Here is a 21,617-nt window from a genome sequence, read left to right on the forward strand (position 1 = left end):
TCATTATATTCATTACACGAACAGGGAGTGACTCCTTTCATTGCTAAATAATATTTTGAAAAATGTTAGTCGGAAACCAATTTAACATTTCGAGTCAACCTCAACAATAATAATAAAATTCACTGACGATTATAGTAAATAACTACTAATAATTTTTTGACCATTAGTGATGAGTGTGATACAGAATGTTAAAATTTTGCATCCAAATAAAACTTTTGTAATATTTTAAAAAAATTAAAGTTTAAACTATAAAATTTTATTTCTAATGACTGGGATTATCACATTAAATAGTTAGTTGTTATATTATTCATGCGCGTAAGAGGAAGCCGAGGGTTTATAAGTGGTGAGGGATTGGCAGAGATGGTGACTTGCAATGAGGTTGGATGGGGCAGTATAGAAAGACAAGTAATCAGGAACAAGACATGTGAGGTGGCTAGCGACAAGTACAGAAGATGGAGAAGAAAGTGCAGACCGATGGTTATGGCGAGAGATAAATATGATTGTCAGCTATGGTAGAGGGCAATCGAGGTAAAACGGCGTCAGTGATGGATAAAGATGAATAAGCTGTTGTCGATAGTGGTAGAAGGCGAATATAAGGAGTCGTTGGTCGAGAAAGACGAATCAATCAAATAGATGATAAGTTGTTACAATTGAAGAAGACAATAATCAAAGAAGACAAAGCAAGAGGTTTCATTGACAGGAGAAGGCCAATGGTCCATTGCAATGATTGGAGAAGGCATGGAAACAATGGCGATTATCTGAAAATGACAATTGATTTAATCAATGGCAATTACAAAGGGTTGATGACGATCGGTGACATTGGACAGACCTTCTTCTATATCATCTATATTTGTTACATGCCACTTTTCTTATTTGATCGCTAGTTGTTTCTTGTCTTGTCACACCACCCACGCAGCCTCAATGTTAGCCATCATTTTTTCACATCCTTTCCTTTATCCTCTATACTTGTCGTTGACCACTTCCCTTACCTCGTTGTCGGCTACTTCTTATCTTGCCATACTGCCTACCTAGCCTCATTGCCAGCTACCATCTCCACCAATCCCTCACCACTTGCAAACCCTTTTCATCTTAATTAATTTTTTTCTCCATTCTTTACATCCCAATTGACATTGACCATTGAAGGAAGAAATTATGGTCGGGATGGTAGTAGACAATAAGGTTTGCATGCATATAAGGAATAATTTTGAAATTTCAACACGTGTTTGTTGTACGTTCTAAATTAATTATGGTGATATGTGCAATTAACTTAAACATGTATGATCTATAAATATAATTGAAATAATAAAAAATTCAGATAAACATACCAAAAAAAAGATGAAAATATAAGGGTAAAAACATGGGTTTGACGAATAATTATGTTTGAATAAGGCATTACATTTGGATAATATTACTAAGGATTTTAAATATAAATTTTTTCATTTAATACAAAATTTTAAACATCATTTCAAACTCAATATATAATGTTTTCAATATTTTCTTCAATGGACGTGGTCATTAATCTTTATTTTTTATATTATAACTGATAAAATACAAAAATTATAAATAAGATTATGAAACTAATCAAATATGTTAGAACTAAAATGTGGAAACTTTTTAATTTTTCTAAATTGAGTGATAAAATAATATCAATCACATGGCTCACATTTTATTCTTTTTACTTAGGAGCATATTATTGATATATTATTGTGCACACTTTAAATTATATAATACATCATAAATGATAAAAATATTCTTTGTACTTCATCGTCTCGTCTCACTGCGCATTTCGGGTAAGGGATATTTTACTCATACACCTCATCATCTTAAATGAGGGGCATTTTAAATATTTTAAAATCATTATATAGCTCAAAATATACTATATACCAATATATTTTCCTTTTACTTAATAATAAAACACAGGCAACTAGTTGGACTTTGGGCGGAGTGAGTCCTGCCCCTTGGATGAGTCAACCTTGTGGGTTCCATGGATCATGGCCCTCAACTCAGTCCATTCCGCGTTATATTATTTTAATATAAAATAAAATAAAATATATAAATAAATATTTAATTTTGCATTTAAGGTGATAGTGATATTAAGGGGAAATAATAATCACATTTATTTAATTAAATAATATGATTAATTTTTTAATTGCAAAACCAAATGAGTTCTAGATGGCAAATTTCATGAAGTAATTTACAGATTTATCTGAAATTCATTTATAAAAATATTATTGATATGAAAAAATAATATTTTAAAAATCATCATTCTATTTTATTATTAAAGAAACACAAGATACGGTGCATTAATCCTTGAATTTTTTAAAATATCTTTTATGTAGTTTACATAAAAATGAGAATTAAATTTAAAGGTTTTAAAATTCAAATATTTTTATTCGATTTATTGAAAATGATAAATTTTTCTGTACTTTACTTTAACATACAACTCTCACATAATTTTTATTTTTGGGTAAAATGTAAAATAAACTATTGTAATTTATTTTTTTGGGTTAATTTAATTATTATAGTTTAAGAAGGGTCAAATAAATCATTTTGGGTTAATAAGTATTGCGTCTTATTTAATATTTTAAAATTTTTACATAATAAAACACACCAACGTTTTGTCTCTGTTCGTACCTTATCACGAGACAACAGCGTCGTTAGCAGAGTCTCTCTCTCTCTCTCTCTCTCTCTGTATATAAAGTGAAGAAGACTAAAATCTGGCCAAAAACATTCGAGACTCGGAGGAAGACTCGGAAGAGCGAGTCACTGCCCTAGAAGAAGTCACCGGGAACTTTCGCGCCGAAGCTGTCTTCAATGGTTCAACCTTTCACACCTGCCTTGAAAACTCCGCTGTTTTCCAACCATATGGTAGACTCGAGCGTCGACTGCAATTTCATTTCTCAGGTCAACTGTATGGACTTTCTATAATTGTTTTTATTGCTAGGTCATGGACTTGATTTGTGCGAGCAAATTCAGCGTTTCATTGTCCAAGCGTAGTCTTTAGGTAAGAGGTGCTCGTGAAAAATAGAATTCAAATTTGCTTCTGCAAATTCTGTTTCAGTTACTGTTTTCGATGGCGGAATTTCTTCAACTTATTTGTTCTCTACTTTGTGTTCATTTTCTGCATGTTTTTTGTGGTTTCTGAAGCGAAAACAGGAAGGAACAGGGTGTTACTGAGAAATTTGACCGTGAAGTTTTTAAAAGCCTGTAGGCGACTTTTGAGAAAGAACAAAAACATGTTGAGATTTTTGTCAATATCTGTGGGTTTGTGTTGAGCCAGTGGGGGTACTTCCGTGAAGGTTTTTGGCAGTAGGCTAAATTGGCTTGTATGGTTTTCGAATCTTTATATATATGTACATGCAGTTATTACCGACTCGAGGCTGGTGGCTCTGTAACTACGCAGGGAGCTAATTAATTGATCTGCTCTGCTAAGAAGAAATATATACTGTGGAAATTTTGGGACATAAGTGTTAACAGTTGCCTTAAAACTGCGTTTTTTTACAGCCTCCTCACTGTCTGTTCCTGTAATAGGAGCTTAGATATTGTTAGTGCTTGGTTTGTTCAAAAAGTGGTTATGATCTTTTCCTTTGAGATCAGGCTTTTGCAGTTTGTACTGCATGGTATGGTCAGCTTACATTGCTGTTGTGAAAAAATGAGGTGATCTGGTGTTGAGTTTTTTTTAATCATAATATATCCAGGCATTAACATCAATAGTATGTTGATGACGTGTTGGTAAGCATTTGAGCATGTGAAGAACCGCTCAGTTTCTATCAGTAACACAGAGGACGACCTATTTTGAACTTTCTCTCATGTGAGCTGAAACTATGAATTACCAGCAAGAGAAGTTTGTGAGGTTGGTCTTTATCTTTTAAACCTTATATTCATTTTATCACTAGCTGCTTTACTGCTTAATTTTACACTATTATTTATGTTTTCTTTGATTGCACTCTTATTTTTACTATTATCAGGTCCCGTGTTCTGAGTATGTATACTTTCCTCTTATAGGGAATATATCAGAATATGTTCTGTTTTGTATTGAATATCAGAAGTGATTATGCTAGCCAAGTAGCGAATATTAGCACTTGAGCTAAGATTATAAGCTTCCATATTCTAGGCAAACATTCCAACATCGCCAACAAATTATTATGCTAGCGACCTAACCTGTTTCTTTATATTATCACACCACCACCATTATAATTCAAAATTGCTACATGATATACACCCCCGATCTGTTCCCCTACTGACACAGCCACTGTCCTCACTTCCAAAAAAAGTTATATGCAACCATTAACACCTTTAATGCCACTGCACAGCCAAATCCTTTTTGATAATAGTGCCACACGCCTTTAGGCTGATGTTTGAGTTCATTAATTCTGTCTTCAGGTTTCAGGACTCAGAACCAGAGAGAAGTACCGAGGAACAGTTCTCTAAAAAAGATGGAGTGGCTTGGGGGAATATCAGAAAAACAACAGAATCAGTCAGTGATAGGGTTCGAAGAAGTTTGGAATATGGTTCTGAAAGGATTAGTAGATTGAAAAGATTGTTGGGAGCCTCTTCTTTTAGTAGAATTGTGGCTAAAGGCTTGGGTCCTAGGACAACCCTTGACCCACAAGGATCATTCCTTCAGAAGTGGAACAAGATATTTGTATTATCTTGTTTCCTTGCTATCTCTTTTGATCCTCTGTTTTTCTACATACCCGTGATTGATAATCAGAAGAAGTGCCTTAACTTGGACAAAAAGTTGGAAATCACAGCTATTGTTTTACGCTCCTTTACTGATATCTTTTATGTTATTCATATGATCTTTCAATTCCGGACTGGTTTTATTTGTCCCTCTTCTCGAGTGTTTGGAAGAGGTGTTTTAATTGAGGATGCTTGGGCTATAGCAAGGAAATATTTGTCCTCATACTTCTTAATTGATATCCTTGCAGTTCTTCCTCTGCCACAGGTAAGAGAGATTTCCTCCACCAAAATGTGTATCTCTATTTTCCCATAATATCAACTTCAAAAAAGATTATGGTTCCAGAGCAAGTTTCAGCTAACAGATTGTAGCCATGTTGTTTTGGCAATATAGGAAACCAACTTATATTATTATATTAGGCCATGTTTTCTACACAGAAAATTCATATCGGGATAGTGGATGAATTAGAGTCCTATTCCTGTTATATGACCTCATATGCACTGGGAAATTGTGTCACCAACATAAATTTGGATTGAAACTTCTCTTCTCCTGGAATACTTCTTGGGTGGTTCTTATGATATGTGAAATCTCTTTGGCTGGGTGGCAATATTAGTGCAATGATTTCCTCACAAACTTAGGGAAGGCTGTGCGTGTTTGGATAAGGGGTTTCTAATGATAATATTCTAATTCTGTACAAAATTTTTAAGTTGAAAGAACAGTTGATGTTTTGTTGCAATACAATGCTAGTTGATATGACTAGTTTTTGTCTCTTAACTCTTTCGTAATTTTCCAGGTGGTTATCTTATTTATCACCCCAAATATGGAAGGATCAGAATCTCTGAATACAAAGAATTTGTTGAAGTTTGTTGTTTTCTTCCAGTATATACCAAGGGTTCTTCGAATTTGTCCATTGTACAAAGAAGTCACAAGAACTTCTGGCATACTCACTGAGACCGCATGGGCTGGAGCTGCATTTAATCTCTTGCTTTACATGCTTGCCAGTCATGTACGTTTTGATCACAAATTTCATTTTATATTTTTCTTGTCAAAGTTTTGTGCACATCAAAATGGATAATACTGTATAATCGTTTAATTCTATTTAGTTTTCTTAGTTTTGAAGGTTTATAGATCATACATCCTGAAGTTTCTAGGATGTGACACTAGCAATCAAAGAATGATTTTTGTCTAGAACTACATGCACTTTCTCTTCCATCTTTATCTGTTACAATCAAATAGAGATAGCAAATCTTCACACTCACACACAGTCAAAATCAGCACTGATGAAATTAAAGACATAAACGAAGCAGGAGGCAAAAGGTTTATAGTGGTTCACCCCAAACAGGGGCTCCGTCCACTTGAGCTCCGGTGAGAAGATCTTACTCCACTAAATATATTCAATCCGATTACAATGAAATCGAAACAAAAAACAACCCTGGTTTTCTATACAAAAATGCTCAGAATCACTAGCAGATTAAGAGCTTACCTTTGATCAAAACAAAAACCAGAGAACACAAAGGGGAAGACGAATTGTACAGAATTTATAGAGAGAGAGAGAGAGAGAGAGAGAGAGAGAGAGAGAGCAAAAACCCTAAAATGACAACCCTCTCAAACACCCCTCTTTTCTTTTGTCTTTCGCCTTGCGGCTCATCAATCTCGAGGCGTGATAAATAATGCGACTGAATGGCTGGGATTGCACACAATAAAGAAGAAACAACGGCCTGGATGAGATCGTGCAAAAGGGACGGCTGTAGGCTATGCGACAAAAACCAAAAAACCAAAGGGCTTGGGCTGGCCCAAAGGTGGCTGCGAATTTGGCCCTCCAGTGGGCGCCCAAAGGGGCAGCCCATGGTTGCCAAATGCCCCCCAATCCTATGGGCCACATTTGATGTTTCACAGAAAAAAATAACAAACTCCACTTTGAAACATCAAATGACTAAGTAATCAGACAGAAAAATATAAGTGCAGCATGCTACAATTCTCACCTTCACTGCTCTAGATGTTTAAAATAATTTAGCCATCATCAATATGCAACAATTTCAAGCAATGCTTGAATTTAGTTGCAGTCAATACCTTGGTGCCCATGTCAGCGGGATTGTTGGCTGAAGAGACTTTCTGGATGCCCACAGTTCCGTTGGCTATCATTTCCCTTATATAATGATACTTCACATCCACATGTTTGGTCCGATCATGATACACTGGATTTTTGGACAGGTGGATGGCACTTTGGCTATCTGAGAAAACCATCACTTTGCTTTGAAGCAAGTGGATTTCCTTGAGAATGCCTTGGAGCCATATGGCTTCCTTGAAGGCATCTGTTACAGCCACATACTCTGCTTCAGTAGAGGACAGAGCTACAAGTGACTGTAACTGAGACTTCCAGCTGATGCAGTTTCCACCCAAGGTAAAATAGTAGGCAGTGGTGGATTTTCTAGAGTCTCTATCCCCTGCAAAATCAGATTCAACATACCCAACAAGATCAAGTGTATCAAATCTTTTCTTAAAATTTAAACCAATGCATACAGTACCATTTATGTACCTAAGCAAATGTTTTAAGGCATCCCAATGAATTTTCTCAAGGTTAAGACATATATCGACTAAGTAATGAAATTGAATATGCAAGGTCTAGCCTAGTACTCATCATTGAATACATAATTGTTCCAATTACATTTGCATAAGGGACATTTTCCATTTCTATTATTTCAGAATTGGATGTGGGACACTGTAATTTAGATAGGATAAAGTGTCCAGCCAATAGAACTATAACAGTTTTACAGTTTTGCATTCCAAATTTATGAACAACTTTTATCAAATAATCATGCTGATGTATTTTAAGGCTATTGTTGCTTCTATTTCTCTCAATTTTCATTCCTAATATTTTCTTAGCATGGCCTAAGTCTTTCATATCAAAGGCTGTATTTAACATAGATTTTAACTCCTTAATCTTTGACTTAGACTTGCTAATAAGTAGGATATCATCTACATACAGCAGTAGATAAACTGGGATATCAGTGAGCATAAAATATAAGCAATTGTCACATTGACTTCTAACAAAACTAGCCCCTAGAACAAAGTTATCAATTTTTTCGTACCATTGTCTTGGGGCTTGTTTTAAGCCATACAAAGATTTTTTCAACAAACAGACATGATCAGATTTTTCAGACACAACATAACCATTGGGCTGAACCATGTAAATGTGTTCATCAAGGTCTCCATGTAAAAATGCAGTTTTAACATCTAACTATTCAAGTTCTAAATCAAATTGAACTACAACTGCAAGCATCATGCGGATTGTCTTAAATTTAACCACAAGAGAGAAAATTTCAGAATAATCTATCCCTTCCCTTTGTGTAAACCCCTTAGCTACTAGTCTTGCTTTATATCTAATAGGGTCATTAGAAGACATACCTTCCTTTAATTTGAATAGCCACTTACATTGGATCAGTTTCTGATTTTCTGGACGAGGGACAAGAATCCAAGTTCTGTTGGCCATCAGAGAGGCTATTTCTTCGTCCATGGCTTGCTGCCATTTTTTACTTTTCTTTGAGCTGACAGCCTCCTCATATGAGGAAGGCTCACTGCTCCTCATTTCAATACCTGCCACTAGTGCACAAAACACTAAATCTGAGAAAGCATACATAGCAGGTGGTCTTATAGACCTCCTGCTTCTATCTCGGGCAAGTTGATAGTTACCAAGATCTTGTTGAGGTGAGTCATGATGCTCCACCTCAATCTCAGTTTCACCATTTTGTTCCTCATGATCAGATTCATGATCAGAGGTCTGGTCTAAGTTTGATATAGGTGAAGGATCACCTTCAGGTTGAGGTTTTGGTATAACTGGAGCATTAGGGAGGTTATCATTTATAACTTGGTGCTCCACCTCTATTTGGGTACCTCCTAAGCTGATAAAATTATCTGTGTCACTTTTGTTGATTGGATTCATCAGTTTTAGATAATTTGCAAGGGAAGACTGATTCATTAAATATAACATCTCGGCTGATGATAATTTTTACACCTTTTGATTGTCTTTCCCATAGCCTATATCCCTTAGTTCCTTCCTGATACCCAACAAAAACACACTTAGTGGATCTAGGTTCCAGTTTATCTTCTGACTGATGAGCATAGGATTCACAGCCAAAAGTTCTTAAGTAGTTGAAGTTTAATTTCCTTCCAGTCCACTTTTCTTTAGGGCATTTTAAATTAAGGGCAGTTGAAGGACTTCTATTTACTAGATGTGAAACTGTTGCTAAGGCCTCTCCCCTAAAGGATTTAGGCAAACTAGATGTGAACAAAAGGCACCTCACTTTTTCAAGGAGGGTTCGGTTCATCCTTTCAGCCACCCCATTTTGTTGGGGTGTGTTCCTAACAGTCTTATGTCTATTTATTCCTTGGGAGTTACAATATTCATCAAACTCTTTATTACAGAATTCTAACCCATTGTCTATTCTAAGAGTTTTGATTTTCCTATCAACTTGGTTTTCTATTAAGATCTTCCATGTTTTGAACTTCTCTAATATTTGATCTTTAGTTTTTAACAGAAAAACCCACACCTTCCTAGTAAAATCATCAATAATAGAGAGAAAATACCTGTTGTCGCCATGGGTGGGAACCTGGGAAGGTCCCCAGAGATCTGCATGTAAGCACTCAAGGTATGCCTTCGCCAGGTGAGTTCCCTCATGGAAACTCATCCTGTGTTGCTTGCCTAGCACACATGGTTTACAAAAATCGAGGGTCTTAGCAGACACTGGACCAGGGTATCCTTGGTTTGATAGTGCCTGCAAACCTTTCAGGCTCATGTGACCAAGCCTCAAGTGCCATAGTTCTGTCTTATCAGTGTTAACATAGCATGCAGAGTTTGATATAACAGAGGAGTGAAAGCAACTATTTAAAACATATAAGCCATTTCTCTTTAAACCGGTTAGGATTAACTCTTCTCCTTTAAAAACATTCATAGAACCATTTTCAGCTATGTATGAGAATCCTAACTCATCAAGAGTACCGAGAGAAATTAAATTTCTTTTAAGGCCTGGTTCATATCGTACATCAGTGAGTGTTCTTACTTTGTTGTCATGCAACTTAAGAGTTATGTCACCTTTATCCTGAACACTACATGAATGGTTGTTTCCCATATATACTATTCCACTTTCTCTATTATTAAAATTATGAAACCAGTCAATATTAGGACACATATGAAAAGAACAGACAGAGTCCATAATCCATTCATTTTTAACAGAATTAACTAATACATTAAGTACCTCAGCTAAACAATTAGAACTACTAGCTGCTACTGTTACATTGCCCCCTTCCTTTTGTTTTTTCAAAAAATCATAACAGTATTTCTTTATATGTCCCTCTTTCCCACAGTGGTAACACTTCTATTTTTGTTTTTGTTTACCCTTCTTATCTTTCTTTTTACCCTTCTGCCCTGACCCATTAAGTTGTTCAGTATTCACAGTATAATTTCTTTTATCAGCATTTCCTTTTATAAACAAATTGTTGCATGTTTTCTTAGATGTGCTAAGTTCTAGTTCTCTAGCTTTTATACCAGAAATAACAAGTTCCATACTAGGGACTATACCAGTATAACGTAAAGCATGCTTCACTACATCATAATCATCAGGTAGAGAGTTTAACAAAATCATGGTTTCACTAGTATCACCTAAAGCCTGATCAGTACCTCTTAGTAACAAAGTAAGTTTAGTAAATTCATCTATGTTTTCATCCATAGATTTACAGGTATTCATCTTAAAGTTAAACAACATGCCTTTTAAATAAACCAAATTTAGAGCAGACATAACAGAATATAGAGATTCTAATCTATTCCAAAGATCAAGGGTAGAGATATACTGTCAACCTTGCGGATTACAGAATCATCGAGATGAAAAAATATCAGATTAAACGCCTCTTCTCTGATTTCATCAGTTCGAGCCAGTTGCTCAGGTGACCATTTTCGGTCATCTGGCTCAAGTGCTATAAGCACTTTGTGATGAGAGAGAAAAACCCTCATCTTCTTTTTCCAACTTCCGAAATCCCCTTTTCCGTCGAATGTACCAATTTCAAATCGGGTTGTTGTCATTTTCGTGATGCACGAAAAATGCCCAAAAATAAACCCTAGATTACTGACTGAGACCTGTACAGCAAACTCCCGCTGACAGGGTCTCTTCAGAAAACCCTAGGATTTTTAAAAGACAACACCGACACAGAGAAAAGAAAGGAAACCTTAGATTTCGAAGAAAAAAGGATTGAACACGATTTTGACCCAAAACTTTTGATACGTAAACCAGAGGCTCTGATACCACTGTTGCAGTCAAACAGAGATAGCAAATCTCCACACTCACACACAGTCAAAATTAGCACTGATGAAATTAAAGACAAACGAAATAGGAGGCAAAAGGTTTATAGTGGTTCACCCAAACAGGGGATTCGTCCACTTGAGCTCCGGTAAGAAGAGCTCACTCCACTAAATATATTCAATTCGATTACAATGAAATCGAAACCAAAAACAACCCTAATTTTCTATACAAAAATGCTCAGAATCACTAGCAGATTAAGAGCTTACCTTTGATCAAAACAAAAACCAGAGAACACAAAGGGAAGATGAACTGTACAGAATTTACAGAGAGAGAGAGAACAAAAACCCTAAAATGACAACCCTCTCGACCACCCCTCTTTTCTTTCGTCTTTCGCCTTGCGGCTCATCAATCTCGAGGCGTAATAAATAATGCGACTGAATGGCTAGGATTGCACACAATAAAGAAGCAGTAACGGCCTGGATGAGATCGTGCAAAAGGGATGGCTGCAGGCTATGCGACAAAAACCAAAAAACCAAAGCGCTTGGGCTGGCCCAAAGGTGGCTGCGAATTTGGCCCCAAGGTGGGCGCCCAAAGGGGCAGCCCACGGTTGCCAAATGCCCCCCAATCCTATGGGCCACATTTGATGTTTCACAGAAAAAAATAACATTATCATTAAGTGATTTTATGCAACTGGTATTTCTTTTCTAGGTATATGCCTTAAACATTGTAAAGTTTCTAAGATGTTGGCATTATCAATTCACAAAATGATTGCTACATTTACTTTGTATTTTTTTTTTTTTTGGTTTTCTTGCCAGTCTTTTTGAGCATAAGTGATTTGATGTCTTTTAGGTTCTTGGAGCCTTTTGGTACTTGTTTTCTATAGAACGAGAAACTACATGCTGGAGAGAGGCCTCTAAGAATAAGAATCAGACTCTGTGTGCTGATTTGTCAGTTTTCTGTAGAGGTAATCTTGGATATAAAACGTTTCTGAAAGAATCCTGCCCCATAGAGACCAAAAATGCTACAGCTTTCGATTTTGGAATTTTCTACACTGCACTTCAGTCTGGTGTTGTTGGATCAACAGATTTTCCAAAGAAGTTCTTTTACTGCTTTTGGTGGGGCCTGCAAAATCTGAGGTATCCTCTGCTGCTGTGGTTATTTTTGCTGGAGTAGTTATCATAAGGATTTTTGGTCAACAAGCATAATCATGTTATGCTACCTTGATAAATTAGCTCTGTATGACTTCAAATTTTGGTTATTTCACATATATTGAAGCATGACAAAATATCTGATTGTATTCTGTAGTCCATACATATTTATACTGCTATGCACTGGTTCCATGTCCCTGAAGTTTTTTCTTAATGTGGTTATATAAGTGTACAATTATACACAATGTGCATTATACATATGGGATATACAAGTAAGGAACTTTCTTTCACTGTTTATAAATGTGATGCTGAAAAAGCAGTTGGACTGGCCTGGTCACATTAGATGGTTTATTATTTGCAAAAAAAGATGAATGGTTGAAAATGGCATGTTTAGTAAAATTAACTATGATATCTTTTCTGAAACTCCATTTGACTCTGGGGGTCCACTTCTTCTACTTCTGTCTTTTATTTCTTGGGATTTGAAGTTGATCATTGGCCATTCTATTTGTTCTCAAGTCCTTGACACCTCTATTAGACTATTGACACAAATATGAAATAACAATAGAGCCAAGTCTCATTCATGCATGTCCAAGATACTTAAATGCATGCATACATACATACATATATATGGGTATATATTACAACATATCTCCTTAATCCTATTACGTGGGATTGACTACATGAATTCTAGCTTGCCAATAATTCTATCTATGGTCTTATTTTCTGTAAGGACTTTATAACTCACATCATACTTTAAGAGTTTCCTACTGATAGGACTCTTGTTAGTCACATGTACCAGCAAAGAAATAGGAGGGAAGATGCAGGGGCAAAATAGGATATTGGGAGAGGGGGAAAGTGATAAAAACAGTTGAAGGGAAAAAAGGGAAAGAGCAGCCAAGGGAGCATGGCTGATAGTTGAGGCTGTTGGAGGGGAGTGTCGCTGGATAACAAACTATAAATAAGAGAGGCTAGGAGAATATTAGGGGGAAGATTTTGGTATTGAGTCTTGGGAGAGTTAAGGGCCTCTCGAATGCCCAGTTTTCTTCTTGTAATTGGATTGAGTTGGTGAATTGAATAAAAGTTTCAGTGCTTTCTTTTCTGGTTCCTATCAATTGGTATCAAAGCATCATCGATTCTAATGGTGAACTTGACTGATCCAGTCGGTGATTTGGAGATGAGGGTGGAAGGCATTCAACTGGGAGATGATGCCACGAGGAGTGCGTTTCAAACGATGGAGAGACACTTAGTGAACCTGTTAGAGCACTTCGCAAGGATGCGAGCGAGATGGGAAGAACAGGAGCGGGCGAGCAAGAGCAAGGGGAAGGACGGAGATCGGCCATCGAAATTCACCCAGGATTCCGAGGTGACACCTGGAGTTGATGGAGGATTGGGTGGAAGTTGGCGATAGAAGGTTCGCAGTTAGAGGCTGGAGATGCTCGTGTTTGAAGGAGATGACTCGATAGTTGGGCTGTTTAGGCTGAGCGATAACTCCCTGCAACCCAGCTAACAAAGGAAGAGAAACGAGAGTCCGCGACTCTAGGTTTCGAAGGAGGGGCCATTTTGTGGTCCCAGTGGGAGCGAAGGAGACGAAGAGAGATTCATGTGGGTAAGAAAGCAAACCTGAAAGACGAAGCCATAGGGCGTCTCCATCGCGTCTCTGCTCAAGCAATGGCGAAGAAGGGAAAGGTGAAGAAGACAAAGCCGGTGACTAGACAACCACAAGGTGACGGCAAAAGCGTCAAGAAGAAATGCAGGAAGAAGAGGAAGCTTTAGAAATACCAAGCTCCAGTCCCAACCAAAGACACCGCGATGCCAATTCAGTCCGATTTGGACGCCGATGATGATTCCTCCACTGATGAGACCAAGCTCGAGAAGATCCAGAAACTTCTCGAGCCCTACACCAAGTACCAGCGGATTAACTTCCTTGTCAGCGTCGTCGTGCTCTTCACTCGCCTCCGCGATGCCGTGGATCGCGACATATCTCGTTGCAAGCTCGTCGTTTACGGCCTCGCGTGGGACACGATGCGAGAAACCTTAGTCTCCGCCTTCGAGTCATACAGGGAGATTGAGGACTGCAACGTCATCTTCGACTGGGTCATGGGCAAGATCGAGGGCTACAGCTTTGTCCAGTTCAAGATGAGATGGGAAGCGGCCAAGGCATGGAAGCAGCCGAGGAAGAAGATCGAGAATCTGATGTCAAGGACGGCAGATCTGGAAACGTCCAAGGAGGGCATCTTATCGATGATTGGGGCGCCATCAAGGGTCCAGCCATCTCCTACAACTTTTGATGAGGTCTTTCACCTTCACCATTTCAGTAGACTAGACTACATGATGGTCTAAGAGCACAGAAAGTTGCACGCATGTCTTATTGGTCCACTTTGGGTGCTGTTATTGTAGAAGCAGAGAATAATCTTGAAAGTGAGGCACATGAAAATAAGGAAGACTTGAAAACAAAACTGAAGGAGTTGCTTCGAGAGAGGTTTGGTGTTTTCAACTTTGAAAATTCGGAGGAAGACAAGGGCAAATTAGGGGAGCCAGGATGGAAAGAGAGATATTATGAAGGAAAGTTTTGTGTCAAAACTCCCGAGGAGCTTGAGATGATACAGAAAGATGTTGTTTTGAGGTACACAAAAGGCCTATGTTGGGTTATGCACTACTATTATGAAGGGGTTTGTTCTTGGCAATGGTTTTATCCTTATCACTATGCGCCATTTGCTTCTGATCTTAAAAATCTGGGCCAGCAAAAATATGGAAAACTGGTAATTTGGTGGAGTCTCACCTTGAGGACAAGGTGAGTTTCATGGGCGGAAGTAATGATAGGACCCTTGTTAGTCATATGTACCAGCAAAGAAATAGGAGGGAAGAAGCAGGGGCATAATAGGATATTAGGAGAGGGGGAAAGTGACAAAAACAGTTGAAGGGCAAAAATGGAAAGAGCAGCCAAGGGAGCATGGCTGATAGCTGAGGCTGTTGGAGGGGAGTGTCGCTGGGTAACAAACTATAAATAAGAGAGGCTAGGAGAATATTAGGGAGAAGATTTTGGTATTGAGTCTTGGGAGAGTTAAGGGCCTCTCGAATGCCTAGTTTTCTTCTTGTAATTGGATTGAGTTAGTGAATTGAATAGAAGTTTCAGAGCTTTCTTTTTTGGTTCCTATCACCTACCAAGGTTTTCTTGGTTTTTTTTCCATGTCTTTTACTAAATACCCATTCCATCTCATCTCTTTTACTTGCTAAATACTTTTTCCTCTACATTGTTTATAGCCACACATCACTTGTCTTTGCCACACTCATATTTTGCAATTGACGTTTTACTGCCAACATTCTGTACAATATAACAAAGTTAGTCCTATAATTTTTTTAGCTTTAACGAAATCCTGTTATTACATAAAACACTAGATGCATTTTTCCATTTTAGCCATCCCATCTTAATTCCTTGGGTAACATCCTCATTAATCTCCCTATCTTTTTAAATTATTGATCTGAGATATCTGATTTATCTTTTTCTTGGGATGACTCAACAAGTTTTACCATCGCATCATCTACATTTATATTTTTACTGAACTTACATCCCATATATTTAGTTTTTAATCTACTTAAGACCTTTATATTCCAAAGTGTTCATATCTCAAGTCACCTTCTTTTATGTCATTCCCATTAAGATTATGTCATTTGCAAATGGCATACATCAAACACCTCTACTTGGATTTGTTTAGTGAGTTCATCAATTATTAGGGCAAAGAGATAAGTGTTTAATGCAAATCCTTGATGTAATTCAATTATAATTGAAAAAACCTTAGTATCTTCTCAGCCACATGTTTTTACATTTATGCTTCTATAAGAAAATCAGACTCCTTCCTTCTCTAAGACCTTCCATAATTCTTCTTTATGAACTTTGTAATAAGCTTTTCTAAATTATAAACACCATAAGTAAATCCTTTTATTTATCTTTATATCTTTTTATTTGGCACTTTAACAAGTATATAGCTTCCATTATTTACCTCCTAGGCGTGAAACCAAATTGGTTCTCACACACTTTGGTTTCTCTTCTTAATATTTGCTTAGCCACTCTCTCCTAAAGTTTCCTAGTGTGGCTCATTAGCTGATTCCTCTATAATTTCCACAACTTTGAAGATCTCCTCTAAATGGGCACCAAAGTGCTCTTCCTCCACAAGTCTGACGTTTTTCTTGTTTTACGGACCACATTAAATAATTTGATTAACCAAAACAACCCTATTCTCCCATGCATTTCCATAATTTTGTTAAACTATTATTTGGTCCAGTTATTTTATTGTTTTTCATCTTTTTCAATGCTTGCTTTATTTCATTTGGACATATTCATCTATAGAACATGTAATCTTATCTTAATTCAAAATTAGTAAGATGCTCCAGCATAATACTTGTTTCTCTACTTCCATTGGATAAGTTCGAGAAATACTCCTATATTTCACTGATCTCCCCCTCACTTACTAGACCTTTTTGGCTTTTGCTTTTTATGCATTTCACTTGGCTCACATCCCTTGTCTTTCTTTCTCTTACCTTAGCTAGTTTATACATATCTATTTCCCTTTCTTTTGTGTCAAATCATTGGTATAAATTCTCATGAGTTTTTTATTTTTCTTCACAAACTGCCTTCTTTGCTTCTGCTTTAGTCAAAATATACCTTTTTAGTTTTTCTTCATTCAACATTTATGTAAAGTCTTGTAGCAAGCTCTCTTAGTTTTCATTTGTTTTTGTATCTTCTCATTTCACCACCAAGACACTTTTTGATTTGGGACTTCTCCCTTTGACTCTTTTAGAACCATTTTTGTCATATTTCAAATGGTAGTAGCTATTTCAATCCACATTTGTCTTGCCTCTCCTTCTATATTCCAATCCATTATGCTTCATGCATTTTCCTTGTTAATAGTTTTTTTTTTTTGGGCTAATTAAAAGAGGAAGTTGGGGCAACCAACTTAGCAACCCCCTTTGGGTGTGATCATGAGGGCCTTTCTTCACTAGGGAATGTTTGGTTTGAGCTATAGCTACTGCTGGGAAGGTAAGCTCATCATCCTAGCCCCATTGTAGTGCACAGAGTAGGCCCTACATCTATTGCTAATTTTGGGGTCATGGATTTGGTTCATCCTGCAAGTAAGATGAGTTTAAGGTTTGAGTCCTAGACCCAAGCGACACGAGAACTCCTGAATTGTTGGGTTACCACTATGGTGGCATAGCTTGTTTTTCACCTTTTAAATCTCACTATCTAACTTGTAGGCTTTGTTTGGTCTTGTTTTTCTCCTCCATTTTTTTGATATGAGTGTAAACAACCATTAGTCTATGTTGAGTGGCTAGGCATTCTCTCAGTATATCTTGAAATCATTACAACATAAGTGGTCCTCTTGTCTCCTACAAAAGTAGTCTATTTGGGTAGGGTTTTTTTTTTTTTTTTTGGGGGGGGGGGGGGGGGGGGGGCGCTGGTAATCAGTTTCTTTGGGTAGTTGATAAGCCATTTTTATATGTGATCAAGTGTTTTGTCTTATTTCTTAAATGTAGCATTGGCTAGGATGAGCTGATATGCCATGGCAAAATCCCGAATAACTTTACCTTCACTATTTCTTTCTCCAAATCCAAACCTCCATTTACGTCTATACCCATTCCCTTCTCTGAGCACGTTACCATTAAAGTCATCTCCTAAAATTTTGTCTTTATCTCCTCTCCTAATCCAACTTGTGGAGCATATATACTAACAATATTCAGTCTTTTCTCCTAGAATAACTTTACCTTCAATAATCGCATCTCCTGTTCTCTTCACATCCTCTATTTAATCCTTTAAAGTCTTATCCATAATGATCCCACCCCGTTCCCTGCCTGATCCTTCCTTGAGCATCAAGTTCTATATCCATTTTCTGTCAACATTTTATTCTTGTCTCCAACCTATCTTGTCTCCTGAAGATACATAATATTAATTTATCTCCTAATCATCACGTCTATCACCTTCATAGATTTTTATTTCAATGGTCTAGTATTTCATGATCAAATCCTTAATCTATGATCCTAAACTAGCTTCTTTACTCACGTCTGTCCATGAAAATGTGAGAACCCCTTGCAGACTTGACACTACATCTAGGTAATGATGTAGTGCTAGCTTATTTCCATGGCACTTGGACAATGCTGCTTCTTACTAATAGGGTTATGCCCCAATGGTTTACTCAATTTGTTTAGAATTCATTTGTTTGACACACTGAGTTTTTCCTGGTGGTCAGCTACTTAATACATCTGTCCTTTATTTGGGCTTGGGAGCATTTGTGAATATGGATCTTCTACAGGTAGAGTTTTACATGCAGACTGTCACATGGGGCTTTATACCTCTCAGCCATTCAAAGCCCTAATGGGCTGTAATTATGGGCTTCAAAGGTTAAGGTAGCTGGCCTTTCCAGTTTAAAGGAAATAAAGTAAGGGTCATTAACTGGGCCTTACACATACAGATATGTACATTTACATTATCTGATAGTTGTTGATATTTCTGCAACATCATGTCTACTTGTATGCCATATTGATCAATATACGCACATATAGTTTGCGTTATGCACTTCTGTGTACATATCGTTGTTGAAAGAAATTCCTGTCTTGTTTTTCTTGATTTGGATGGTGTTTCTCTCTCCTCTATTGAATGACAAGAATTTAGTTGGTCTTCTCCTGTCTGATGGGACTTCTTATTCTGCAGTGGATACATGCATGATCTAAAACTTTCTCCAGTTACATTAAATTGCTAATTCTGAAATTTGATTCTGATAATCTTTTAACTGGTTGAATATTTGCAGTTCTCTTGGTCAAAACCTTGAAACAAGTACCTATGTCTGGGAAATTTGCTTTGCAGTTTTCATTTCCATCTCTGGCTTGGTGTTATTTTCATTCCTTATCGGAAACATGCAGGTTGATTTTGAACATTTCTATACTTTTCTGTTTTTGTTGCACGTGAGCTTTAAATTTTGTTACATTGTTCTTTTGCATGGATTTTTAGAAGTCAATTGACATTATGAATCCCATGCCAGCAACCCCAGCTTGGTTATGATAAGATGCTGCTATGATGATGATCTCCTGCATGTGAGCATGAGAAAATGTGGTGTCAGTCAATAGCAGAGAACAAGAACCTGGTTATATTGCAACATAAGTAGTTTTAGTGACCGTACTTGGGTTGTGTGGCCTGCCATTTTGTGCAAAAAGAGCGTAGACTAGTAAAACTGTTCCCACAGAGGTTTCTCTCCATGATTATTCTTGCAATGCTAGTCTATTTAAAAGGACCATGCATAGGACTATAATCTATTTGAATGCTGCATAAGAGGCAAAACTTGTGTTGTCGTCAATGACACAATGCTTTTTCAAACAAAGGGATCTATTTTGTCTTTTCAATTACAGTAACAGCATCTGTGCACAAAACGCTTAAGGATATTATGTACATTATTAGACGAGTGACTCTCAGATCAAAAAGCTGTAACAGGCATAGTTTCAGTCTTTAACAATCAAATCCCATGCTATATCTTGACCTTTATATAGGAAAAGTTAAACCAATTTGCTTTTGTGTAACAGACATATCTGCAGTCCACAACAATAAGATTGGAGGAAATGAGAATCAAAAGGCGAGATGCAGAACAGTGGATGTCCCACCGTTTGCTCCCTGAGCCTTTAAGGGAGCGAATTAGGCGACATGAGCAGTACAAATGGCAGGAAACTAGAGGTGTTGATGAAGACAATCTGGTACGTGTTCTTCCAAAGGACCTCCGGAGGGACATAAAACACCATCTCTGTCTGGCTTTGCTTATGAGAGTGAGTTCTCTTTTCCTTCCTTGTTTCTTCTACATTAGCTTCTGAGGAGTGAAAATGCTATAGTGGTTTTCCATGTTTGACACCTTTCGTAGTTTTAGGGCTTTCGCTGTAATGAATCTGCTGTCACAAGGGAGTCCACAGTGCATTTTAGTTGAGGAAATTCCTGGCTAAACTTTTTTGCCATCTTGCGTTTCTTTTTCTTTTTTCGTTTACCTAGCTTTCTTCTTGATAATCTCAGATTTAGCATTCTTGAATTGTATTGTTATTTTATTTGCCTCCTGCTGTCAGTTTGAATAAAAGTTATGTTAATAGGTAAGAGTAACCACAAAGTAAGCATTTGAACACTTTCTTCAAAGAATGTCTTTAGAAGCTTTTGGAGTTTATTTGAATATGGTGTAATCCAATCTCCTTTAAAATCATTACAAGAAAATTTTCAATATGCATCTAGCATACATGTTTGGCTATTTGGATCCATAGAGATCACGGGAAACTATACTCTTTTAACTAGAAACTGTTATGGGTTGAATTAATCATGCCTAATTATATTCTTGGCTTATCTCCACCCTTCATATTCTTCGTGCTTGTGAGCACAGTACCAGCCGCTGAATGTTTGGCCTAGGTCGTCTTTCTCTGCCACCTGATTTACATAGATTTTCCAGATTTATTGATCATTAATTAAATCTCATCCATTCTTGTGGGATGTTTATAAGGTGCCCATGTTTGAAAAAATGGACGAGCAGCTGTTGGATGCAATGTGTGATCGCCTACAACCGGTGCTCTACACAGAAGATAGTTTCATCGTAAGAGAGGGGGACCCAGTCGATGAGATGCTCTTCATTATGAGGGGGAAGCTGTTAACTGCAACAACTAATGGTGGAAGGACTGGCTTCTTAAACTCGGACTATCTGAAAGAGGGTGACTTCTGTGGAGAAGAGCTGCTCACCTGGGCTCTTGATCCCCATCCCTCGTCTAACCTGCCAACCTCGACCAGAACGGTCCAAGCCCTCTCTGAAGTCGAATCTTTCGCCCTGAAGGCAGACGACTTGAAGTTTGTCGCCTCTCAATTCAGGCGATTACACAGCAAGCAGCTCCGCCATACTTTCAGGTTTTACTCACAGCAATGGAGAACTTGGGCGGCTTGTTTCATTCAAGCAGGGTGGCGGCGTTATTGCAGAAAGAAGCTGGAAGAGTCTCTCCGGGAAGAGGAGAACAGGCTGCAAGATGCATTGGCTGAAGGCGGCGGCAACTCACCAAGTTTGGGCGCCACCATCTACGCTTCTCGGTTTGCCGCCAATGCTCTCCGCGCCTTACGGCGCACAAGCGGCCGGAGGGCGGCGTTGCCGGGGAGGATGCAGCCTATCCTACTTCAGAAGCCAGCAGAACCAGATTTTACTGCTGAAGATAATTAGTGTATGTTTGTAGTTCAGAGTACTATAACCTGTCTTGTTTTTCTGTAATAAAATGTGATATTGAGAACAGTTTCACTAGTGTATAAGGTGCATGTGTATATATATACATACATATAATTTGTTGTATTAAAGTGAGCTTATTATTGTTTTTGGCAATAGTTCTGACTCATTGAGTGACCGGTGATGGGGCATTAGTAATTTATTCCAAACTACTAAACAAAACTAAACCGAAGCATGCCACGTTTAAAAATTGAAACTGACCACAAACTGTTACATTATAAAATATCTA

General features: G+C 37.5%; 1 protein-coding gene across 9 annotated transcripts; it reads left to right on the forward strand.

The window, feature by feature from the left end:
• Positions 1-2,704: 2,704 nt before the first annotated feature.
• On the forward strand, positions 2,705-21,459 carry LOC127798495 (cyclic nucleotide-gated ion channel 1-like). 9 transcript variants are annotated; one of them, XM_052332093.1, is made up of 9 exons: positions 2,705-2,868; positions 2,945-3,004; positions 3,148-3,853; positions 4,384-4,948; positions 5,475-5,687; positions 11,821-12,107; positions 18,917-19,028; positions 19,683-19,919; positions 20,630-21,459. In XM_052332093.1, the coding sequence occupies exons 3-9, from the start codon at positions 3,825-3,827 to the stop codon at positions 21,326-21,328; spliced, it is 2,142 nt and encodes a 713-aa protein (XP_052188053.1). In that variant the 5' UTR covers positions 2,705-2,868; positions 2,945-3,004; positions 3,148-3,824; the 3' UTR covers positions 21,329-21,459. The 9 variants fall into 9 exon arrangements, with proteins under 9 accessions (XP_052188053.1, XP_052188055.1, XP_052188057.1 ...); XM_052332095.1 differs by having other exon boundaries at positions 3,699-3,853; XM_052332097.1 differs by having other exon boundaries at positions 3,738-3,853.
• The last annotated feature ends 158 nt before the right edge of the window (positions 21,460-21,617 follow it).

Source organism: Diospyros lotus, chromosome 3 (assembly GCF_014633365.1).
Source record: "Diospyros lotus cultivar Yz01 chromosome 3, ASM1463336v1, whole genome shotgun sequence".
Classification (NCBI taxonomy): domain Eukaryota; kingdom Viridiplantae; phylum Streptophyta; class Magnoliopsida; order Ericales; family Ebenaceae; genus Diospyros; species Diospyros lotus.